The 24523-nt window shown below is 55.9% G+C and overlaps 1 protein-coding gene across 8 annotated transcripts; it reads left to right on the top strand.

Annotated features, from left to right (window-relative positions):
- Window positions 1–847: 847 nt before the first annotated feature.
- Window positions 848–24499, top strand: SMTN (smoothelin). 8 transcript variants are annotated; one of them, XM_066260132.1, is made up of 21 exons: window positions 850–1027; window positions 2670–2800; window positions 7388–7536; window positions 7931–8024; window positions 8117–8195; window positions 8284–8381; window positions 9299–9607; window positions 9694–9766; window positions 10362–10433; window positions 10512–11033; window positions 11214–11386; window positions 15312–15464; window positions 15551–15626; window positions 17075–17239; window positions 17336–17398; window positions 17604–17670; window positions 18534–18707; window positions 18912–19029; window positions 19524–19675; window positions 20627–20791; window positions 24195–24332. In XM_066260132.1, the coding sequence occupies exons 2-20, from the start codon at window positions 2750–2752 to the stop codon at window positions 20769–20771; spliced, it is 2733 nt and encodes a 910-aa protein (XP_066116229.1). In that variant the 5' UTR covers window positions 850–1027; window positions 2670–2749; the 3' UTR covers window positions 20772–20791; window positions 24195–24332. The 8 variants fall into 8 exon arrangements, with proteins under 8 accessions (XP_066116233.1, XP_066116231.1, XP_066116234.1 ...); XM_066260133.1 differs by lacking the exon at window positions 24195–24332 and adding an exon at window positions 24004–24188; XM_066260134.1 differs by lacking the exon at window positions 20627–20791 and having other exon boundaries at window positions 849–1027; window positions 10368–10433; window positions 24195–24499.
- Window positions 24500–24523: the final 24 nt, after the last annotated feature.

Below are 24523 nucleotides of genomic sequence, written 5' to 3'. Positions count from 1 at the left end.
TAACATTGTTGGGGGGGGTGTTTGGTTGGTTTTTTGCTTTTTGTTATTATTATTGTTTTTATTTGACAGACAGGACTCCAGACCCACACCTCCCAGGCTCCAACTCCCTTTGGTCTCCATGGAGACCTGTGGGAGGCTCCAGAGCCTCCAGCAAGGGAAACAAAGTAGCTTTCCCCAGTGGGTCTGAGCTCTTTGGGTCTCTCGGATGATACTTTGTGTTGTTGGCTCTCTCTGGGCCTCAATTTCTTCCACTTATTTAATGAGAGCCTGGACTCCGTATTCCTATTTAGGACTCCAGCACTCCTACAGGCAGTCCTTAAGGGGCTCAGAAGGGAGAAGCATGGCAGATGAGGGCAATGTCTGTGCAACGATGTGTCGGCTGAGAAAGGGATCCTGCTCCATCTGAGGTGGTGCCTGAGTTGATCCAACATAGGGTGAAGATGCTGCCAGTCACGCATTCTCTACTCTGAGGTGGTTCCGACTAGGTGTGCTGAGAGCAGCCTGGGAGCGGCGGCCAAACCCTGCCACCGACGCGAGTAGGGGGCGGAGTCCAGGGAGGAGGCTTGTTTCACGAACAAAGAGGAAGGCTGCCCTGAAAGCTCCGCGACTCGGACGATCCCGAACCACTTACCCCAGCTTTGGATGTCCTCCTGGACTTGGGCGTAAAACTGCGTCCTCCTACCGACACCCACCCGACCAGCCTACGCCACCGCGGCAGTGGTCCCACGACTACAACCCGCTACAACCCAGGCCCGCGTGGGGTGTGGCCGTCAAATTGAATTTCCCCAATGGGGCACGAAGGTGGGCGGGACCCTCCCGAGGGTTGGCTGGCGCAGCACAGCGAGGCGGAGCCGGCCGGGCTGCTGGCGCGGCTAGACAGGCGGTGCTTCTACAATCCGTAGGACGGTTGCTGTGCGGGTCTGGGATCCCCATCGTGGCGCCTTCCGCCTGACCGTTCCTAGTCCATCTGTCGGATCCCAAGCGACCTAACCTGAGCCCGCGCGCGACTGGCGAGCCTGACTGAGAGGTGGGTGTGTGGGCCTTCGGGGCCGGGATTGGAATCCGGACATCTGGGCAGAGAGGTTCTGGGACTACCAGACCTGGGAGTCCCCACCCATCCGCGGGGATTCTAAACCATGGGATAAGGTTCTGAGACCAGGAGACTCCACAACCTCCACGGGCGTTAGCCTGTGAAGGTAGACACCCCAGGGAAGTTCCTACATTCCTCTGAGATCTCCCACAATCGCAAGGGACCCAAGGCTGTGTGACAGAGTGCCACAGGACTGGAGAGGGACAGCAGTGGGAACACCTGAGGAAAGAGATTTCCTACAGTCCCCAAGAGGTCCTAGAATACAGATTAGAGACCCCTACGCTACAGAAGACATGGAGGAACTCAAAATGTCTACAGAACCTAAATCTAGTGATTGGTGACAGTCTTGGAAGGGTTACTCCAAAGTAGGTAGATAAAAAGCAAGGATCCAACAAAAGTAGGTTGGAGGTTGACATCTGTCCAAGCCTACCGGGATGAGAAAAGCAAGCAGGAACTTGAACAGGCAGGGTCCAATGAAACCAAATGTGTGGATTAGGACCAGCCCCCTACCCTAGACCCATTCACCCGATTGGGTGACTCAACAAGTGACTGTTCTGGGGAGAGGGAAGAATTGACTGAGGGATGAAATCAACAGGAGGGGGGAATCCTGGGGCCATTTCAGTCACTAAACACCTATGATGGGTATTTCAGGCTATGGGGTCTCGAATTCCAGAAAGACAATAGGGCTGCAGGAGGAAGGGAAGAGCTTAATTGGGAGGCTGTGCCAGGATTTAGGGGGCTATTTTGATGAGTAATGATGGGGCAAAAAGTACTTTGGAAAGGGGTTTCAGAAGCCGGAGGTAGCCAAGATTTTTATTGAATCCATCTCTACCTTCTGGGTCTTTGGGATGCTCCTTCCCCCTGTGACAAATCCCTGGTCCTCTCTATTCTCAGTTTGCCTAAAACCAGAGGTTGGATGGGTCATTTTCTGAAGGCCCTTCTGGCTGGGAAACTGATTTCTAAGTGTGTGAATTGGCAAAAAGAGCTGGGTACCTGGACACCTTGCTAAATGAGGTCAAGGCAGCAAGGGGAGGAGTGGAGAGGGATGTGTACAAAGGGCTGTCCTCAAGAATTGGAAGACAGGGTGTTACTCACAGGCTTAAGTCACCTAGGGGAATAAGAGTGGCAGTAGCAGTAAGGACTTAGATATGGGCTCAGCCCATGTCCAAAGGCTGAGCTTTTGGGGGGTGGGTATAGCTGGGTAGGCCCTGGGGGTGGGTGGGGCAGGAAACTGTGGAGTCTAGCGGGCACCCTCTGGTGGTGATCACAACTTGGGTGAGCCTTGCTTGTGCCCAGCTTCTCAATCCAGGTCCCTAGCCTCCCTGTTTGATCCTTAGACAGGGTGAGGGTCCAGCTTAGGCTGTATAGCAGATTAGCAGTTGAGTTGGCTGGGCTGGAACCAGGGACTCTTGATTTGTTAAGTTTTCCAACATACTTCCCTAGGACAGAGGGCAACTCCCAGCCAGGAGCCATCATAGGTAGCAAGGATGGGACAGCAATGAATGATCATGGGTTAGAGGGCAAAACTGAGGCTTTAGAAAAGCCTCCAGCAGGCCTGACTTATGTCTTTGCCCTGCAGAGTTCCTTGAGCTGGTGTTAGGTGCCTTGGGCACTGAGGATCTCACCAGGAGGGGAAGAACAGAGCTAAGGGCCAACAAGATGGCGGACGAAGCCTTAGCTGGGCTGGATGAGGGAGCCCTGCGGAAGCTGGTAAGTGGTCCCCTTGTCCTCAGTGCGAGGACAGGCAAGCCAGGCCATAAAGGAGGGCCTTCCAGGCTACCTCTCAGCTGACAAGATGAAGTAATGGGGGAGAAAGGAAAAGGTCTCAGGAATAGAGCTAGGCCTGTTCCACATGGTTGATACAGAGGCACCAGTGGCATATGCCTGTCCATGCCAGGTGCTGAGGCCTGATTCCTCCCAGCCCCCCACTGCTACCACCTGTTTAAACAGTAACTGCTAAGGACTCATCCATATGCAGCCAAGGGTGTGGGGAGGCTGGATGTGCTTTTACCAAGCAACAGCTTGGGCAGTGCCCACCCCTGGAGGTTGGCCCAATGATTATAGTAGCAGCAATGATTAATAATGCCAGGACACAGCAAGGGCAGGCTAGGTGCTGGGCACACCATCTCACAAAATGGTCACAGGAGTTCTGAGAGCCAAAAGGACACTTCCTCAGAGAAGTGAAATCACCTGCCCAAAGGCATCCAGCTAGGAAGAGGGTGTGCCAGGCAGGATCCAAACAAGCCCCAAAGAGGGCCATGGAGAATCAAAAGTCCTGAATAAGTCAAGGCTGAAAGAGCCTTAATGAGCTCTGTGACTACTAGTCCGTCATTTTTCCACTCTGAGCCTCTGTTTCTTTACCTATAAAATGGGTAAAGTCACCTATGTTATAGGTAAAGGGGGGATATGTGTAAATTTAATATGTAGGTATTAGAGTTGGCATGGGGATGGAATGAGGCATGAGCCCAGATCTTGAGGTAGAAGGATGAGCCCAATCTATCCCCTTTCGCTGTTTCTTCCTGAGTGCCCTTACACCGGACCTTCTCCCCCACCATGCACAAAGAGGCTGTCGGGCAACATTTCAGGACAGGCATGTGCCCACCAGCCAGGGCAGGGAGCAGCTGAACTGGATGAAGGACCAGGGCCCCACCCCCCCTGACCCCTGATCCTTGTCTGAGGAGGTAATTAAAGATTTACCTTCCCTAGGAAAAGGCAAGCGACCCACCTCACTCCCTTAACATTCCTCTGGAAGCAGGGGCTGGAGTTACCCAGCCCAGCCCAGCCACTGGGCAGTACCCAGCCGCTGCTGTGATTTACCAAGGCACTAGGACTGTGTGTCCTGAGACCAGCACCTTAGACTCTGGGAGTTTGCTACTACCACAGCCTTCGGTGTGCAGCCCAGAGGGGTGGGTTGGGTTTCCAAAGGTCAGTTCGACCTCCATTCAGGAAGTTGGAATTCTAATGGAGGTAGTAATGGCTGAGCGGTCCAGAGAGGAAGCCAGGTCTTCGCGCATCCCTCTGAGGCTTGGGGGTTCTCCAGCCGCCACCCGCTAGCAACGTGCGGAATTCTGTCGCTGGAGAAGAGTTCCAGAGTAGCCACAGCGGTGCTGCAGCGGGCCCACCACTGTCCCCCGCCCAGGAAAAGGACTAACGAGACCCCGCCCCTCGCCCCGGGCCCAAGAAGCTGCCCGAGGTCTTTCCCACCCTGGGACATTTCTCCTCCGCCCCCAAGCGCCCGCCATTACTTTGTCCTGACACTTCGAGGGTCCCGCCCCGCGCGCCCGCCCGGCTTCGGCCGGCCTCGTGGCACGAACGGGGTCGCCCGGAGCCAGGCTCCTCCCCGTGGGGCCGGGCCTTATAAGGGAAAGCTGGCCCCCGCCCCGGCGTCGGGCCGGTGAGGGACCCGAGTAGCCGCTTCCGGCCCCGGCTCCCGAGCATTCCTGAGGACCCGGCGGGGCTACGTGGGTTGGGGGCATCTAGGGACACGCTCGCCGCGTGCCTCTCCACCTCACTCCCGGGTTCGAGTTCGGACCCCGACATTCACTAACTAGCTGGGTGACCTGGGGAAGCTGCTTCAGTTCTGTAAACTTCGGTTTCCTCTTCGTAGTTGGGGCTGTTAAAACCAGCAGTGGAGGGGTGGCTCCCCGTCGGGCTCCCGCCTCGGCGCCTAGTGCGGGGCTCTGGAGTGGGCGGGGTGAAGGGGACGAGACGCGGGCGGAGTTCTGGAGCCCGCGGGCTTCCAGCGCCCCCTGGCGAGGCCTCGCTCCACTGCCTGCCAATTCCCCGTCCATAACTGGCGGAGCTAGGACTGAGCAAAGGCCTCGTAAGGCTTCCCTGTAATGCTGGTGGGGAGACTGAGGCCCAGAGAGACGCCAGGATCTGTCAGGTGCCCCCGGCAGCGAGAGCAGAAAGTACCCGGAGGCCACCTCACGCCCCCTTCCAGAAGGAAGCGCCCTCTTTCCTCCCAGGGGAATTTCACTGGGCAGTTTCCGAAACCGCCCCATCCTTTTCCCCTTCCCCTCTGGTGGACAATGGTGCTTTGTACTTCCTTCCCTCCCTTCCACAGCCCCCTCCACACAAGTGGTGGGGCCTGAGAGGGTCCTGAATGCAGGACACAGCAGGGACACTGTGGGCGGATCTTTGCCCTCAGGCCCAAGGGAAGGGTCATGTTCGTGGGTTGACCAGTGGAATGAGGTTTTCCATCCCCCAGCCCTACCCTATATACTTTGGGGGGAATCGAAGGAGGTTCCCATTTTCCAGACGGGGACACTGAGGCTCCCGCATGTTGCACTAAGTTCCCATATCAGTCTTTTTTTCAGGGACAATGACCCCATCTCTGGAGTCCAGGGCATTGGGAAGGGTGGGTGACCCAGCAGACAAAGGGCTAGTAACTGCATCTAAGCCTCTTTACCTCTGCATAGGGAGGGCTGGACCAGCTGTCATTTCTGGCCCCCAATCTCCAAGTGTACCACACAGGGCTCTGGACCTGAGGCAAGGCAAGGAGTGGGAGGGTGAGCCACATTCTCTCTCCTTCTGCTATATTAGCCCCCCCTCAGTCCCTTTATCTGTATCTCTAGTCCAGTTTAGAAGGGGACCCCAACGCAGTACCAAGGTCCTCAAGGTACCCACTGTACTGACAGACCCCAGCAACAGTACTAACAGCCCAGCGCAAACCCTGGAGTCAGAGAGACTTGAATTCAAATCCTGGCTCAAGTCATTTGACCATAAGCAAATCACTTCTCTTCCCTGGGCCTCAGTTTTCTTATCTGTCAAATGGGAGTAATAAAGTGCCAGGGTTTCTGCGAGGTTAGGACAAGTGAGGGGCTCAGCATAGGATCTGGCATACAGATAGATTCTCAATAAATGTTACCAACGCTTCTATATCTTGTACTCATTTGTCCTCACTTTTCCCTCCTCCAAAGTGGCTGGAACCAAGCAGGGGAGTAATGCTTACTACAGCCAAAGCTATATGGCAGGTGTTGAGGTGGGTGGAACCCAAGTTACTGTCCTGAAGTGGGAGCCACTATCCCATCTGGTAAATATAAAAGCCAAGACACCTAACCAGGACTAGACTGGGGCTGGACCTAGCTGGGGATTCTGGCCTGAACCTCCATAGATTCTCAAGAATGTGGAGCCTGAAGGGACCTGGAAAGTGACTCTGTCTCCAGGGCCCTCCCTACTCTCTTTAGATTGGGACAAGTGAGCTCACAGCTCAGTTGAGCCAACCCACACTCTGTGCTGAAACTTATACCCCACCCCCTATGTGGCTTCCCAATGGAGCAGGAAGGAATGATCAAGGAAGAGGCTGAAAAGGAAGAGTTGTAGAGGGTTCCTGGCCCTACCCTTAAGTGATTGGGGGGGGTGAGGGTGGAGGAAATCACCTTGACTATACTTGCTCCCACCTGGCTCAAACCCACACTGGAGGCTTATCTCTGCCATTATCTTCCTGGGGGTGGGGGCCCTGGGACAGTTTTCTCTCCTAAGAGCCACAGTGGCACAGTGGGGGGTAGAGGTTTGGGGGAGGCAACAAGATTGGCTGATTCCACCTAGAGAAGGTGCCCTTTCCTAGACCTGATTAGACCAGTTACCCCCAATTTTCCAGGGACTGAGGGCTAAAAGCCTGTGGGAGCACCTGCCCTGCATATTCACCCTGTGTGAACCCTAGTGCAGCCGTCTTATCCTTCTGGGGAATTGGGCCTCCCACTCTGGACCCTAACCTCTACACCCCTTCAGTGGTCACTGGGCCTGGACTAGTGCAAGGAAAACAATAGCCCTTAACCAGGAGGGGAGCTAGGACTGCTAAGCACCTGCCCCTGCCTCAGTTTTCCCATCTGTCCAACGTCGGTGAGGCTGCCACCCTCCAGCAGGCCTGTGGTACTTTGGGACTAGACCATAGTTGTCTCTCTTGCTCACAGAGTAGACTCCAGCTGCCCAAATCCAGGTACTATTAAGGACCCATAAGATGGCCTCTCTCTTCCTTCTCCCATGATTCCTTGGCTCTCAGGGATTTGATGAAGGCAGGAGTCAAAGGAGTGCCTGGTTTGGCACCTGGTACAGGTGGGCAGTTGCTGGCTGACCACTCTGAACCACGGTGGGCTGTCCAGAAGCCCGGGCTGTGTGAGCTGTCTCCCCATGAGATGCTGGGTGGGTGGGCGGACAGACACGTGACAGGCTTGGGGCAGAGTGCATGAAGACAAATCACTCATTGTGCCACAGGCTGAGCCATAGGCAGTTGGTGCCCGCCCTCCGCTCCTGGCAGCCAAAATGACCTGCCCTTCATCCCCACCTACCCTACAGTTGGAGGTCACAGTGGATCTGGCAGAGCGGCGGCGCATCCGCTCAGCCATCCGGGAGTTGCAGAGGCAGGAGCTAGAACGAGAGGAGGAGGCCCTGGCATCCAAACGCTTCCGCGCTGAGCGGCAAGACAACAAGGAGAACTGGCTGCAGTGAGTGTGTGTGTGGAACGTGGAGATGCAGGTGGGGGGAGTAGGTGCCAAGGCTCATCTCATGTTATGCAGGCAGGCACAACAAGCACAGGTGTGTCTGCTTCTTGAGTGTGCAAGTGGCAGTACAGACTCACAGAGTCTGGAATACACAGAGATGATTGTGGGCATGGATGACACATGCCAGTCTTGGTGTCCTGGCGACACCATGTGGACAGCATGTCTGAGTGTGTGATATTAGTGCTTACGTCCATGGGCAGCATGTAGCCAAAAGGTGTTCACAGCTACATGTCCCTCTGCCAAGGTTCTGGGTACCTTGTCCTGGCCCCTGCCCTCAGCTCACATCCTCCATGACCTGGCCATGGCAGTGGGGGTTATAGGCATGATGTCCCTGCAGCTCTCAGCAGCGGGAGGCCAAGCAACAGGCTGCTCTGGCACAGCTGGCGGGGCGGCTGGAGTCCATGAGTGATGTGGAGGAGCTGACAGCGCTGGTGAGGCCCAGGCCAGGGCAGGGGATGGGGGCAGGGCAAGTGAAGACTCAGATTCCACAGCCCAATACCTGTGGCCTGCCTCTCACCCACAGCTGCGAGGTGCTGGTGAGTACGAGGAACGCAAGCTGATCCGGGCCGCCATTCGCAGAGTACGGGCCCAGGAGATTGAGGGTACGTGTCCTATCCTGGCCCTACCCCTGCCCATGCTGCTCATAGCACCACCCAGCCACTCACTTGACACTTTTCTCATCTCTTTCAGCTGCCACCTTGGCAGGGAGGTTGTGCAGTGGGCATTCCAACAGTGGCTCAAGAGAGGACAGCAAGGGGCGGGCAGCACACAGGCTGGAACCGTGTAAGGTAAGAGATGGACAAGGTAGGAGGATGGCCCAGTGTCTCCTGTATCCATGGATACCAGCAGCCCAAAGCACCTGTGTCTTTGCTAGACTGGTACTTGAAGGGGCCCCCAGTGTTCGGAGGACACTCAGAGTCTATCTCAGGCCTCTGCCCACTCTCCCAGGCCATATGTCCCCCATTCCATAGTTGTCTATACCCAGGCCTTGCTCTCAAAGCCAGCCTGTCTACACTGCTCCCAGGTTCCCATCTGTCTCCCATTACCACCCTTGCTGACCTCCCTGCTGGCCCCCTTACCTCCACAACTACCTTCCATTCCAATGCCTGCCATCTAGCTTCTAGTCATCAGACAGGTGGATCTCCCTGAAATGCAAGTCTGACCCTGGTACCTCCCCAGCTAAAACCTATCCTGCAGCCGCCTCTTCTCCAGACAGCCCACAGCCTTACCTTGGCTTATAGGGCCCACCTTTCAGGCCCACACTGACTCGTGGAGCACTGTTCACAGATAGGACTTTGTTCTCCCTCGAGTGTGGGTGAGAGGTCAGGCCATGCAGAAACCCTAAGTGGCCAGCAGAGGCCGCTGGGTTCCTGGCAAGACACCTACCCTGCCCCCTGATTAACCAAGGGATGCCAGTGTTCAGGGTCCTCCGCTTTAGGGATCTTTTAAGTCTGGGAGTCCCCAGCCAATCTCCTGCTATCCCCCACCCCAGGCATTAGGATCTTGTCTTCTCTGAATTGCCCTTGAGTAGGCAGTGCCAAGACACTGGGAAGTGAGGCTTAGAGACTGCTCATGGCATGCCAGTGCCCATGCTTATGCAGGTGTGCCTAAAGAAAGCCATGCCCAGCTCCTCTGCTTTGCATGCCCTGCCCTGAGCACCTGCCGGCCTGGGGAGCGTTGGCCACATCCTGTGGGGCCTCCACAGGTGCCAGAGCCAGAGGAACAGGAGCAACAAGCAGAGGTCCCAGAGCCAACCTCAGCCCCCGAAGTCATCAGTCGGGATGTGACCACTGTGACACTCCTGCTGCAGATCCCACCTGGAAGCACATCCAGTTCACCTGCCTCACCTGACAGTTCACCCACCACTGCCTCTCCTGAGCCTCCAAAGGCCCAGTGCCCTGCTGCCAAGGCTCTGAGCAGCCCCAAGCCACCCCCCAGCCCACCCCGGGCCACCAGCCCTGAGCCCCAGGAGACTCCAGCCCCCCACAGCACTGAGGAACAGGAGGTCAACGAAGTGAGTCTGGATAATGGGGAGGAATGCCAGGTAGGTGAGCTCCTTGGTCTAGGAGTCAGGTCCTACCCATGCTGTTTCCCTTGCAGCTTCTGCCTGGCCCCACAGAGCCCCCTGCTGCCCAAGGCCCCACCAAAGGCCCCCCCAACACAAAAAGAGCAGGTGAGGGTCCCAGCAAGGGTAGCTACAGGCATCTACCTTCCCCTCCCCTGTCCTCTCTTTCCCTGCCTGAGAAATGGGCTCTTGCGCCTAGACAGCACCAACCACCTCAGGTCCTGGCAATCCCTGACTCCTCCCACTGTCCCTGAGGTGTCCCTGCCCCCTCCCACCCATGGCCAGAGGCCTCCCTGCAGCCTTGAAAGGCAATGGGCCTGAGACACATTCTTTTCCCCAATAAGGGAGTGCGCCCATCTCCCAGCTGGAGCCCTGGGCAGTGCAGGCCAGGAAGGGTGTCCTCCACCCCCATTGGCAGGGAGGATCTGGGCACCCTTCCTCCAGCCCAAACCAAGCCCCGGCCCCCAGGAGTAGCCAAGTCATCCTAGGGTCAGTGCATGAGGGGAAGGAGGGGCCTGTAAGAGAGAAGAAACTGAGTGGGATGGCTGGAAGCTATGGAAGGTATAGGATGGGCTGGGGAGGTGAGGGTACAGGAAGGAGTTGGGAGGCTGAGGAAGGTTAGAGGAGAAGACTATGAGAGGTAGACCCCCATCCACTCTTTATCTTCCCCCACATGGCTGCTACTGCCTCCTGATACCTCCAGACCTAGTTGGACCCCGTCCCTGCCAACGCTCCCTGTCTGTGCTCACTCCCCGCCAGCCAGCCCAGAACCAAGGTACTGCCTGTTCCACTACCCCAGGCTTTAGGCAGTCCTTGTCCCACCAGCCACTGATAGCCTTCTTGTTCCTTCTAGAGCCCACTCCTCTTGCCAGCAGACCTTCCCCGTTCCAGCGGGCTGGCTCTGTACGTGACCGTGTGCGCAAGTTCACATCTGATTCTCCTATGGCTGCTGGGTTCCAGGATGGCTCACCTCAGGCAGCACTAGGTCCCTCTACCCCTGCAAGGCTTCTGGGCCCCTCCCACATCAGCGCCACCCCTGCCTCCTCCTCCAGCAGCTCCTCCTTACGGAGCCCCAATGATACCTCCTCCCGGTTCAGCAAGGAGCAGCGAGGAACAGCCAGGCCCCTGGCCCAGCTTCAGAGCTGTCCCCAGGAGGAGGGCCCAGGGGGGCGGGGCTTGGCTGCCAGGCCCCTTGAAAATGGAGCAGGGGGGGCTGTGGCCTGCTCAGAGGAGCCCAGTGCCCTGCTGCCTGTGGCTGTCGGCACTGCTGAGCCAGGGGCCAGTATGAAGACGACATTCACCATCGAGATCAAGGATGGCCGTGGCCAGGCCCCCACAGGCCGGGTGCTGCTGCCCACAGGCAACCAGAGGGCAGGTAGGCCTCCCCACTGATGGAGATGAGTGTCTGCAGCTGCCACCTCTGCACATAGGACAGGTGCTGAGGCCAGGGCTCAGGGTGTCTCCAAAGGGTGTTCTGGGAGCAAGGGGGCGTCAACCTTAACTGGCACTGTTCTCACCCCACCTGATCTTGACAGTAGCCTCTCTCCCCTTCCAGAACTGACATTGGGTCTTCGGGCACCCCCCACCCTTGTCAGCACCAGCAGTGGAGGAAAGAGTACCATCACCCATATCAGTGGCCCAGGGACACCAGCCCGGCTGGGGAGTGTCACTCATGTCACCAGCTTCAGCCATGCCACCCCTGGTGGCCGAGGAGGCTACAGCATTAAGGTGAGCCCTTCCTCACGCCACCATCACCATCCACCTCAGAGAGACTGCTTCAGGACTGGCAGGGTTCCTCTGCTCCATTTCTCTCCCACTGCACACATGGGGAAACTGAGGTCCACAGAGAGAAGGTGGCTGCCCAATTGGTGGCACAGCTAAGGCCAGACCCTAGCCTACCATCCACTATACATGTCAGAAACTTACTCTGTATTGGCCTTAAGTTTCCCACATGCTGATCTCTGATCCTTCCTCCAAAATTTTTTGGTTCGTTCCTAATAAACAGATGGAAAAATTGAGGCTCCGGGAGGGTGGTAAAGGCTCTTCCTGTGGCAGTCCCAGTGCCTCTGCTCCTATCCCACCTGGACCTCAGCCATGAGGTACAGAGCTGATCATCTGCTCATCCAAGATCAGCCTGGCCCTTAGAAGATTGGAGATTAGTGATTAGCATCTGCATCAACACTTCGGGAGGGGGGTTGCTGGGCAGAAGCATTGATAGGGGACAGATGGGCAGGAGGGGCACCAGTCAGGTGAGGCAGCAACCTAGCAGGTGCCACTGGAACTGAATATGTTGCACCCTTCCATTATTCATTCCCGAGCCCGGGATCAGCTGGTTGGGAGCTCAACTGGTGAAGGAATCCCCAGTGGGCCGCCCGGCTGCCCAGGTAATGCCCTCTGTGCTGCGCCAGGGACTGAATGGGACTTTGGCTGAGGTGAGATGGCTAGAGCCAACTTGTGGCCTTCTCAGAGGTGACAGGGAGAGGGTGGGGGCAAGAAATCACCCTTCCCCCCACAGAGCAGGACCTAACTGCTCTCTGCCAAGGGAGTGAGGAAGGAGTACCTGAGGGCCTAGGAGTGGGTGGGAAGTTCCACAGTGAGCCCTGGGTCTGATACCACCCACTAGCCTCAGTTTCCCCATCTAGAAACAAAGGGAAAAAGATCATGTGCCTACTTGCTCACAGTTTGTGGTTGGATTCGAGGACATTTATCTCAGAAACAAGACACTTGTTATAACAGGTTGCTCAACATCCTGCCTCTGTTTCCCCTGCCTGTTCAAGGCTTTTTTTTTTTTTTTTTTTTTTTTTTTTAAAAGATTTTATTTATTCATTTTAGAGAAGGGGGGAGAGGGGGGGAGGAGCAGGAAGCATCAACTCCCATATATGCCTTGACTGGGCAAGCCCAAGGTTTCGAACCGGCGACCTCAGCGTTCCAGGTCGACGCTTTATCCACTGAGCCACCACAGGTCAGGCTTTTTTTTTTTTTTTTTTAACAGAGACAGAGAGAGAGTCAGAGAGAGGGATAGATAGGGACAGACAGACAGGAACGGAGAGATAAGAAGCATCAATCATTAGTTTTTAGTTGTGACACCTTAGTTGTTCATTGATTGCTTTCTCATTTGTGCCTTGACCGTGGGCCTTCAGCAGACCAAGTAACCCCTTGCTCGAGCCAGCGACCTTGGGTCCAAGCTGGTGAGCTCTGCTCAAACCAGATGAGCCCGCGCTCAAGCTGGCGACCTCGGGGTCTCGAACCTGGGTCCTCCGCATTCCAGTCTGATGCTCTATCCACTGCGCCACTGCCTGGTCAGGTGCCTGTTCAAGGCTTTCTAAAACAGTATGGCATGAGGGCAAAGGAGTGCAAGCTCTGGAGTCTGGCAGACTGGCTCCTCAGCTAATACACACATGGTGGCCCAGGCAGGCGCATTTCTTGCTCCTTGCCTCGGTCTCCCCACCCATGGGGTATTGGGCCTTGGCCTCAGTAATCCTTCCAAACCCAGGCAGTCTTGCTATGCTTCAGGTCTGATCTCTGTAGGGCCAGGGCCAAACCTAGCGGTCCAGCTGCTTGGCCTGGCTGCCCTTCCCCCACTGCCCCCTCCACAGGGAGCTCAGAATAGGTTTCTATTTGGGCTGCATCACCAGCTGGCGGGTGGCGGGCTGGGAGGCCAGCAGGGGCGGGGCAGGCCCACTGCCCTTGCCTTCGCCCTCAGACCAGCTGCAAAGACTCTGACACTACCAGCCAGAGGCAGCAGTCCCTACTACTGTCCTCATCGTCACCCCAACATAGAGCTTCTGCCAGCACCATGCCGGGGGTACCAGGGCCTGGGTCTGAGCTGACTGCAGCCTTTGAGGAACGATTGGGCCAGGCACTGGAGGAGCTGCGGGCAGTGGCTGAGGCAGGACGGGTAGCAGTGACCCAGGCAGCCGAGGCAGCTGCCTCAACTGTGGAGCCAGTGGCCCGGGCAACTGAAGAGCTGCGGGCAGAGACAGCAGCACTGAGCCGGCGGCTGGATGCATTGGGCAGGCAGGTGGAAGTGCTGAGCCTGCGGCTCGGGGTCCCACTTGTGCCTGACCTTGAGCCTGAGCTGGAGCCCAGTGAGCTGCTCCTGGTTGCCACAGACCCCGAGGCCCTCTTCCAGGCGTCTGAGGATGCTGGGACCCCCGTGGCCCACCCACCTGCCTTCAGCACCCGCCGCCGCTCCTCTGCCCCTGCCCATAGCAGCAGTCTCGTAAGTCCCAATGGGCTGAGGGGAGGGGGTGGTTCTGAGACAGGCTCTGCCTCTGCTAAGTGACCTTAGGTACACCACCATCTCTGAGCTTCAGTTTACCTATCTGTACAAGGGACAGAGGCACTTGTGCTCCAAGACTGAGGTGAGAGGGTATCAGGCTCCTGGCCCTGAGGCACGCGTGGCGGCTGCCCTAGCAGCCTCTGGCCACAGCCCTGCACCTAGGTCCACCCCCACCCCCTGCCCCAGCCAGATTGAGCCTCCCTGAAGCAGCTGCCACCTCAGCTCTCCTTACCCTTACAGCAGACAAAGAGGCCTTGCCAGGAGGGGAGGGATTGGGATAATTAGGCCTGAGACCGTCTGCAAGGGCTGGGATGCCCTATGTTGGGGCTGGAGGCCCCTTAGAGGGTGGTTCCCAGTGGGTGACGGGGAATAGAAATGAGCTTCAGAGAGTATTTGGCTCTGGGCACTCCCAGTCAGACACCTGATCAGAAGCCTATGGGCCCTGGTCCAGCCTTCTTGATGTGTGTGTGGGGCGGGAGAAAGGTGCTGCCTGGGCCCTAGCCCAGGAGGACCCAGGCCTTGGGAACTGACAGGATAGGGCACAGCCTGCCTGGGAGGGTGCTGGGAATGAAGCAGTAGGAAGAACTCAGGTTCAGGAGTTAAGCTACCTTTAGCTCAGATCCCGGGCTTCATTGCACTCATAGGAAGACTGTGGGCAAGTCATTCAGCTTCCCTGAACCTCAGTTTCCCTTCTGTTAAATAGTGACAGTAGCCTGACCAGGCGGTGGCGCAGAGGACAGAGCGTCGGACTGGGATGCGGAGGGCCCAGGTTCGAAACCCCGAGGTTGCCAGCTTGAGCACAGGCTCATCTGGTTTGAGCAAAGCTCACCAGCTTGAGCCCAAGGTCACTGGCTCAAGAAAGGGGTTACTTGGTCTGCTGAAGGCCCACGGTCAAGGCACATATGAGAAAGCAATCAATGAACTAAGCTGGTGTTGCAACAAAAAACTGATGATTGATTGATGCTTCTCATCTCACTCCGTTCCTGTCTGTCTGTCCCTATCTCTCTCTCTCTCTGACTCTCTCTCTGTCTCTGTAAAAAATAAATAAAATAAAAGGAAAATAAAATCCAAATTAAAAAAAAAAAAGTGACAGTAAAATCCCCAGGGCTTATACAGTGCTTACTACTGAATGGCAATCACCATTATTGCCACTGTTAATTGTATTAACACAATCCTGGGTACGTGGGAAACTCTACAACAGGGCTCTCAGTGCCTCTTCCCTGAGCCTGACACCAACATGGCCATCCTTGGGCAGGCAGTCTGGCTGGCTGGTGGTTATTTCCAAGGTTGTGCCTGGAGCCCTGTCCATAGGCAACATGTAGGTTTCATCTAGACATCTCTTAAAGTCCATGCCCTCTCCCCACTCCACAGATGGAACCAGAGCCAGCAGAGTCCCCATCTGCAGCTGTGGAAGTGGCCAATGGTGCTGAGCAGACCCGGGTAGATAAAGCACCAGAGAGGCGGAGCCCACTGACTAACGAGGAGCTGATGGCCATCGAGGATGAGAGCATCCTGGACAAGATGGTAAAGCCAGATCTGGTGGGCTGGGGGTTGGCAGGGGCAGGGACCAGAAGGCACCAGGTGGGCAATGACTGGGGCTCTATCTGCAGCTGGATCAGACTACAGACTTCCAGGAGCGGAAGCTCATTCGGGCTGCACTACGTGAGCTCCGACAAAAGAAAAGAGGTAGATTGCCAGTTGCCCCACCTAGATCCAACTGCTCCATTCCCTAGGTGTTCCCTTCACTCTGGGGTCCATTCACAGACACACTAGCTCAGTAACTGCCCTGTTCAGCTTCTGTAGATCTAGCTGTTCGCTTGCCTCCTTCCCCCTACTGTTCCCTTCCCTAGCTGCTTCTCGCCCTGGCCACCACAGTTACTGTCCCCAAGCAGCTTCTCTTCTTCTTCCTAGACCCAGTTACTCTCTTTCCCAGCTACTCCACCTTGGATCCAATTGCTTCTCCAAGTCCTGTCAACCACTCCTTCCCTGAATCCAGATTCTCCTTCTCCCAGATACTTTTTTTCCCTTGAAGTCCATTGATGACCACTTTAGTCTCCACCCCCACCCAGCTTTCCCTTGCCTGGGAAGAGCTACTTCCTCCATGAACCCAGCTATTCTTCCCCTCAGATTCTAAATTCATTTTCTTCTCCAGATACTCTCAATTTCTCCCTCTCTGAATCTAGCTGCTTCCCCCAGGGCCCACTAATGGCCACCCAACCTCTTTGTTCATTCACCCACTTCTTTTTTTTTTTTTTCTGAAGTTGGAAACAGGGAGGCAGTCAGACTCCTGCTTGCGCCCGACCGGGATCCACCTGGCATGCCCACCAGGGGGCGATGCTCTGCCCATCTGGGGCGTTGCTTTGTTGCAACCAGAGCCATTCTAGTGCCTGAGGCAGAGGCCATAGAGCCATCCTCAGCACCCAGGCCATCTTTGCTCCAATGGAGCCTCAGCTGCGGGAGTGGAAGAGAGAGACAGAGAGGAAGGAAAGGGGGAGGGGTGGAGAAGCAGATGGGCGCTTCTCCTATGTGCCCTGGCCGGGAATCGAACCCAGGACTTCCGCACGCCAGGCCGATGCTCTACCACTGAGCCAACCGGCCAGGGCCCACCCACTTCTTCTTTAGGCCCATTTACCCCTTTTACCACCTTCTCTCCTAACTACTCTTTCCCTGGATCAAACTGCTTCTCAGGTATCTCTGGTTTCTACCTCCCTGGATCTAGATGTTTCCTCCTCTAGCACTCTTCTCCTAGCTAAGACCCATTTGAAGGCCCACTCAACTAGTGCCCTCACCAAGTTTCTCCTTCCCTGAACTCTGCTACTCTCTCCCTAGTCTAGATACTCTCTCAAGACTGAGCTACTCAGTGCCATAAATTCTCCCCTTTTGGATCCAAATACCCCCTCTTTGAGTTCAGCTATTCCATATCCCCTGTTTCTTCTGGAGTTCATCACCACACATCCCCACTCCCTGCCAAGTTATGGCTATTCCCTGACTCCCAGCCACTCCTTGTACCATGTCTTTAGTATTTCTAACAAACTGCCCTCCGCCCCATCTTGTGTGCCCCATGTGCCTGTGCATATGTGCTGTGTGGGTGATGGGTGGCCCTTCTGGGCATGCATGGGGCATCCCCCACCCAGACCAGCGGGACAAGGAACGAGAACGGCGGCTGCAAGAGGCACGGGCCCGGCCAGGGGAGGGCCGTGGCAACATGGCCACTGAAACCACCACACGGCACAGCCAGCGGGCAGCCGATGGCTCAGCTATCAGCACTGTCACCAAGACTGAACGGCTCGTCCACTCCAGTAAGGGGCCAGACAGGGCTCATGGCTCAGGGGGGGAACACGTTTACCCCAGCGGTCCCTATGCCTCTCACATCTTTCTCATCCTCGCCTTTCTAGATGATGGCACACGGACAGCCCGTACCACCACAGTGGAATCGAGTTTCATTAGGCGCTCGGAGAGTAAGGCTGCCCAGCGACGTCCTGTGCCTACCTGCCTGCCTGCCTCCTCAGGCTCTTCCTCGAACTCTCTCTCCATACTTTCGTCTGTGTGTTTCTCTGTCCAGTTGTCACTTTTTCTTCTCTGCCTGTGGCTACCACCATACCCCCACCCCATCTCCTAATGTCTAACCCAGGCCTCACCCTGCTTCTCTTCCCTTTTTTGCAGATGGTGGTGGCAGCACCATGGTACAAACTAAGACCTTCTCCTCATCATCATCCAAAAAGATGGGCAGGTGAGCACCCAGGTGCTAGGAAGTGATAGGCATACAGCCAGGGAGGGGCAGCTACTCCTGCTCACCTTATAATCTGACCTAACCCTCAACTGCACCATGGAGGAGCCAGAGATTTTGCTCCAGGTCACACAGCTCTGAGTGGCAACAATAGCAACGAACCCTTTGGGAGGCCTAGCTGTCATACTATCTGCCTGGTGACACTGCCACTTCCCAGTGTCCACAGACCACATCCCATGTCACAGAGCACCTTTACGCCTTAGATCTATGAGGCTGGGGTACACCCCTCTATGTTACAGACATGCCAGCGCTAACAGAAGGCAGGGTCAGAATCAGAATTCAGGCTGGGAATGAAAGAGGTCCAGGAACTCTAAATCAGAGAGACTTGAGTTACCAAGTTCCTGCGCTGCTCCCATGCCTTCTGAAATCTGAGAACAGGGTCCTCAGTCTCCTCATCTTTAGTGTGAATAAGGGTCCCTCTCTCCTCTTGTGAGTTTTTAAATGGCATATAGGAAAGGTTCAATAAACATGAGCTATTATTATTTTTACCATACTGTTATGCCGATCATTATTGGTTGATAGTGTTGAAACTGAACTCACCTATAACTTGACAATAGGATGAGCCTTCTTAGAGAACTCCCCAGGGGCTATGTCTGTTGAAAAGAGCTTGGCTCCAGTCTTCTTTTTGTTTGAGCTTCAGTGTACTCCTCTGTAAAATGGGTGTAGTGAGGAAGCCTCCCTTGCTGGCTAGCATTCCCAGAGAAGATACCACAAGAGTGTAGGGTATGGAGCATGACAAGACCCCTCCCTTGGCAAGTGAGGTTTGAGGCTTGGGAGCACCCTAATAGTCACCTCCCATCTCCCAGTATCTTTGACCGCGAGGACGAGACCAGCCCACGAGCTGGCAGCCTTGCAGCGCTGGAGAAACGCCAGGCGGAGAAGAAGAAAGAGCTTATGAAGGCACAGAGCCTACCCAAGACCTCAGCCTCCCAGGCACGCAAGGCCATGATTGAGAAGCTGGAAAAGGAGGGCGCTGTGAGGTGAGCTACAGGGAGCTGGGTTGGGGGTGGACCACATGGGGTGGGGTATAGGCAGTGATGGGCGGGGCCCTAAACAGAAAAGGCCCTGCTAAAACTGGTGGGATGCGCCTGAAAGTCAAGGAAGTGGAGATGAGGCTCACTGGATGGACTGACAGCAGTGTCCCCTATAGTCTCATGACCCACCTCCTGATAATACCCCCACAGCAGCCCTGGCGGACCCCGCACAGCGGTGCAGCGCTCTACCAGCTTTGGGGTCCCCAACGCTAACAGCATCAAGCAGATGTTGCTGGACTGGTGCCGAGCTAAGACGCGTGGCTACGAGGTGAGGCCAATCCACCATTAGTCCCTTCCCCAAGACTGCAGCTCAGCACCTCTCTCTTGGCAGAACTCTTTCTCACTGATCTGTACCCTTCCCAGCCACCATGTTTGGCAGGGAAAATGGGAAGTCCTCAAATGGAATTAGGCTCAAAGAGGACACATAACATGCCCTAGATTCCAGAATAAGTGGAATCTACCCTTGCAGTCCCCTCCTTATTGCTCTAAGGAAACACTGGGTAAATTTCTATAAGTAAGGGAAGGAGTGATGGGGACAGGGCCTATGCTGGGTGGTGCTGGGCCTCTTAGTTGCACTATTCCTATAAGTAGCAGACATGGGAGTTGACAAAGTTGGAGACGGTTCATGTTCCTACTAACCTGCTGTGCAGCCTTGGACAAGCTACAGGGTCTCTCTGCGCCCAGTAGCCTTAGGTCTGTAATTCCAAAATGCTGGGGGTTAGAAGGCATGGGGAAGTTGACCAGTCCTCCCACCACCCCTAGCACGTGGACATCCAGAACTTCTCCTCGAGTTGGAGTGATGGGATGGCATTCTGTGCCCTAGTGCACAACTTCTTCCCCGAGGCCTTTGACTATGGGCAGCTTAGCCCACAGAACCGGCGCCAGAACTTTGAGGTGGCCTTCTCATCTGCTGAGTAAGTGTTGGGCCCCAGCCCTGCTGGTGTTGGCTGGGCGTCTGGGGCTGGGCATCTGGGCCAGGCCCAGCTGTCCTGAGGCCCCCTGAAGCTGGCCAGCTGCACTATCAGACAGTGGCTAAGACCCCCTTCCCCAGAAAGCCCCTGTCCTCCTCCATCCCGCCCACCTGATGCTGAGTGTGCCAGGTGCCCACCGGAACGAAGGAACCACAGGCCCGCCTACCAGCCCAGGCCAAGGCCCACCAGGTGGCCCTGTCCATAACCCCTCCATCCTTCCTCTGCCCCCTTCTCCCTCTCTTCCTTTCTCTGTCCTGCTCTCCTCCCACTATCACCAGAGCTTCCTGCTCCCACGGGATCCCGGCTGGAGATTCCAAAAGGAGGCTCCTGGCCCGGGCACCGTGCCCGCCCAGCCTATATAGGTGTTGCCAGAGGCTTATATAGGAAATCAGCAAGCCCTCCACTTTGGAATCGTTGCCCTGTCTGCTCACCTCACCCTCAGCACCCTCTTCCATCTATCTTTCTTCTGTGCCTTTCTCTTTTGGTTCCCCCCCAGATACCTTCCTCTTCTTTCTCCCTCCACCTCCTCTCACGCCTCACTCACCCCCCTCCCTGGGGCACAGCCCTCCTTTCCAACCTGGGCGCCAACGCCATTGCCCCCCACCCCGCGTTCCCGCTTGCCCCAAGAGTTCTCTGCACCTGTGACTGGTCTGGCCCCCCACCCCTGTCTGCATCGCACACCATTAGTAATGGGTAGAGCGGCACGTCCACGATGGGGAGGGGGCATGCGGGAGGCTGGCAGACTGCAGCACTGAGAACGTAACTGAACTCATGTCTCTGTGTGTGTATGTGCGTGTGTCTCTCTGTTCTCCCTTCTCTCTTCTCTACCTCTTCCCCTTCTTCCCCACCTGGGCCCCGCTTCCCTGCCCCTTCCCGGCCCCCTACCCTCCCCAGGACCCATGCGGACTGCCCGCAGCTCCTGGACACAGAGGACATGGTGCGGCTTCGAGAGCCTGACTGGAAGTGCGTGTACACGTACATCCAGGAGTTCTACCGCTGTCTGGTCCAGAAGGGGCTGGTAAAAACCAAAAAGTCCTAACCCCTGCTCGAGGCCCCACGGTGAGAGACGACTCCTTGCCCGTCTGCCCCACACGCTGGAATCTGCTCAGCAGTGCACAGAGAGAGGTCTGGGAGGTGGGTGGTGGAAGCAGGGGGGACCCTGAGAAGAGCCAGAAGGAGCCAGACATGGATGGCCTTGCTTGTCTTCTGGCAAAGCCATTCTCCTAAATGGGCAGTGATGACCCAGGTGAACCTGAGATGGAGGAAGCCCAGGAGTGACCACAGGGGAGGTGCCTGACCCAGCCTGCAGTTCTAGGACTGCTATCTGAAATAATGCAAACTAAGCTGTCATCTGAAGGACAAAGTTCAGGCTAGAGATAAAGGGAGTCCTAGACAGAGGGATGAGCCTATACCCAGGACTGGGCACAAGAGATTGAGAGCATGGCACCTCCAGGAAGGGAAGGAAGTTTAGGTTGAGTGTGATGAGGACGTGACATCCATAGTCAGGAGTTTGAACTTCCTCCTGAGGACAACAGTCATAAAAGTTTTCCAAAGGGAGGAAGGATATATGTGGGATGGTTAGCCTTCTAGAACAATCCTTCAATGAAGAATGGGGAACAAGGGGGTGGACTAGATAGCTGGAGAAGCTTTATAAGAAGTAGAACAGGCTTTCTTTTTTTTTTTTTTTTTTGTATTTTTTTCTGAAGCTGGAAACGGGGAGAGACAGTCAGACAGACTCCCGCATGCGCCCGACCGGGATCCACCCGGCACGCCCACCAGGGGCGACGCTCTGCCCCTCCGGGGCGTTGCTCTGTTGCGACCAGAGCCACTCTAGCGCCTGGGGCAGAGGCCAAGGAGCCATCCCCAGCGCCTGGGCCATCTTTGCTCCAATGGAGCCTCGCTGCCGGAGGGGAAGAGAGAGACAAAGAGGAAGGAGAGGGGGAGGGGTGGAGAAGCAGATGGGCGCTTCTCCTGTGTGCCCTGGCCGGGAATCGAACCCGGGTCCCCCGCACGCCAGGCCGATGCTCTACCACTGAGCCAACCGGCCAGGGCCAAGAACAGGCTTTCTAATGGCTCCAGTTGGGAAGGCAGAGGAGGGTGATGGAAGCCTCCCAGGTTTCCAGTTCGGGTACTGGGGAGTTGGTGATGCCATGCTCCATGCTGGGGAGCTCAGGAGCAGAGCCAGTTTAACAAGAAGATGTTTCTGGTTGGAATTCTGAACCCCAGACCAGCTGTGGCATTTCTTCTCTAGTCACCTCACCTCAGGGCCACAGTAAAGAATTCAGATCCTAAGCTAACTGCCCATTCCAGACAAGCTTAGAGGAGGAGACAGGTGGGCTCAGAGTGTCCCAAGGGGTTAGATCAGAGCTGGGCCAGAAACTGGAACTCCTGACACCCCCCTCCCCACTAGGTGGCTATTTACCTTGCCACATCACTTTTCCTACCATTTTTAGAGAGAAGAAAAGACAGAGACCCAGAGGGAGCAAGGGGATTGACCAAAGTAATGTGAGTCAGGGACAGAACTAGAAGTGCACTCAGATGCCCTTCAGGGTCTGGAGCCATTGTTGGGGCAGCCCACATGTGCACACATATACCCAGAGAAGTTGTGCAGGTAAGGGGAGGATGGGCTTGGTGCTGTCTCCAGGTCATATATGGACTTAGGAGCTGCTGCCCAGCAGGCTGGTCTGAATGGAGAGGGGCCCAGGCAGGCCCTGATCCAGTTTGGAAAGTGTGACTCAGCCGTACTGTTTCTCGAATCCCCTGGTGTTTGGCCTGTCACTGGAGCAGCTGGAGCCCTGAGGCGTGAGCCCCAGTGTAAACAATGGCTTTATAAGGTCTCCAGGGAAGACACCAGGGTTGGGAGGGAGTTCCACATTGGGGGAGGGAGGCTGGGATCCCTGGGGAGATAGCCCCAGGGAACGGGGAGAAGATGCAGAAAGAGGCTGCCTCCGCCATAGTACAGCTGGGAAAACAAGCCCACTCTGGGGCAGGGCCAACCCCAAGGGCACATAGCACATCAGCAACGGAGTCAGGAACTCCTCACTTTTCCTAAGTGCTTTCAAGACCTCAAGACAGGATGATTATACTGTTGCTACAAAGATGCCAAAATTGAGTCACAGCACAGGGCAGGGTTTTAGGTAGCATCCACCGCTGGTTAGGGATAGAGCCTGGACTGCAACAGAGGTCTCCTTCTTCCCAGGCTTCTTCTCTGAAGAAGTTCAGAGAGCTAGGAGCAGGCCTCAGCCCTACCATAGTCCCAGGTTTGACCTTGAAGACAAGATGGGAGGTAATCCTGGGCCCTTGGGTTGCTTGGGAACAGGAGCAATTCCTGTCCTTATGTCTTCCCTGCCAAAGGAAACTCACTTAAAAACATTGACAAGTGCTAACTATATGCCAGGCATGGCAGATAGGAAGGAGAAACGCAGAAGAGGTCTTGCTCTGGGAGAAGAGGGAAGATGGAACAAGGGAGCAAACTCTAGCTTTAGAGGTTTGGGGCTGTCATTTGTTTAGTCACTGCAGCCCACTCATCCCAGAGTGGGGAAAGGACTCCTGTAGTAGGGAGGAGGTGGCTCCAGAGAGGTACCAACACCCAGGGCTGGGGGCCTGGGCCCCATCCGGCCCAGCCTACGTAATAAGTCATGGGGCTTGAAACAATTGACTCGACTGCTCTGTGACTCAGTTTCCCTATCAGTAAAGTGCATCTAGTGCTCTGGGGTATGGATGAAAGGGTGGCCCCACGATGTAGATGGTGTTTTGTATTGACTGGGACCCTCATCTGCCTCCCCTGCTCTACCCCAAAAGAGTAATAACTGCCCCTTCCCCCTATCCACCCACACACCTCCCTGGCTATCTCACACAGTAAGTTTGTTCCTTGAGTCAAGGACAGTGTTTGTAGGGGTGAGGGAAGTTCTCTGCAGGAAGAACCAGGCTAGAAAGCTGGCAAATAATCAGGCCCAGAGTGTCACTGGGGCAGCTGGAGCCCTGAGCCGGGATCCCCAGTGTAAACATGGCTTTAGGGAAAGATTTGCTAGCGGTAAGACCCCTTGGGTGCAATGACCCAACTGAGAGGCTTATGTCAGCTGGAGTGTGCCATTGAGGGTGAGCAGCTGGCCCTCCAAAGAGAAGCAGGCGGGATCTAAAGTCAGGTCCTCTCCCAGAGATAGCAGTAGAAACCAGTACTCTGCCCTGACTGGAATGAACCACAGCTCTCCTCTTCCTCTCCACCTTCACCTCCACCTGCCTGGCCTTGCTCCCCACGAAAATGCCCCCAGCCTTGGATGGGTGGAGTTTGGGGCCTCCTGTTTTCCTGGAAGGCTCCCCACCTCTCTTCAGTTGAAGACGGAGAGTATGGAATATATATGGAAGACCAGCAGGCTTTGGCAGTGAAAAGACCTCGGAGTAGCGGGTCGCCACAAGAGGCAGGACCGGCGCTGACAACCACCCCTGTATCCCCTCCCCGCAGAATGCTGGTGGACTGCGTGCCCCTGGTGGAGGTGGAGGACATGATGATCATGGGCAAGAAGCCCGACCCCAAGTGCGTCTTCACCTATGTGCAGTCGCTCTACAACCACCTGCGGCGCCACGAGCTGCGCCTGCGAGGCAAGAACGTCTAGCCTCCCAGCCCGCACGGCCTGCCCGCGGCTAGCTGCCCCCACCATCCAGGCACTTCCCCCACCCCTGTGTGCCTGCCCACCGCTACCTTGTCTGTCGCGACACCCTCCCTCGCATACACAAGCAGCGTTTTGATAAATTATTGGTTTTCAATGACCCTGATTCGGCTCTACCTCTCTT

The sequence above is a fragment of the Saccopteryx bilineata genome, chromosome 2, assembly GCF_036850765.1.
Source record: "Saccopteryx bilineata isolate mSacBil1 chromosome 2, mSacBil1_pri_phased_curated, whole genome shotgun sequence".
Taxonomy (NCBI): Eukaryota; Metazoa; Chordata; class Mammalia; order Chiroptera; family Emballonuridae; genus Saccopteryx; species Saccopteryx bilineata.
Note: the sequence above shows the minus strand (reverse complement) of the source record. Positions and strands in the feature narration are given on the sequence as shown.

Coding starts and splice junctions, on each gene's coding strand:
- SMTN (XM_066260138.1), top strand. CDS start 2,750: ATGGCGGACGAAGCCTTAGCTGGGCTGGATGAGGGAGCCCTGCGGAAG. Junction 15,627..17,074: donor GCTCCGACAAAAGAAAAGAG/GTAGATTGCCAG, acceptor TCCCCCACCCAG/ACCAGCGGGACAAGGAACGA. Junction 17,671..18,533: donor TCATCCAAAAAGATGGGCAG/GTGAGCACCCAG, acceptor CCCATCTCCCAG/TATCTTTGACCGCGAGGACG.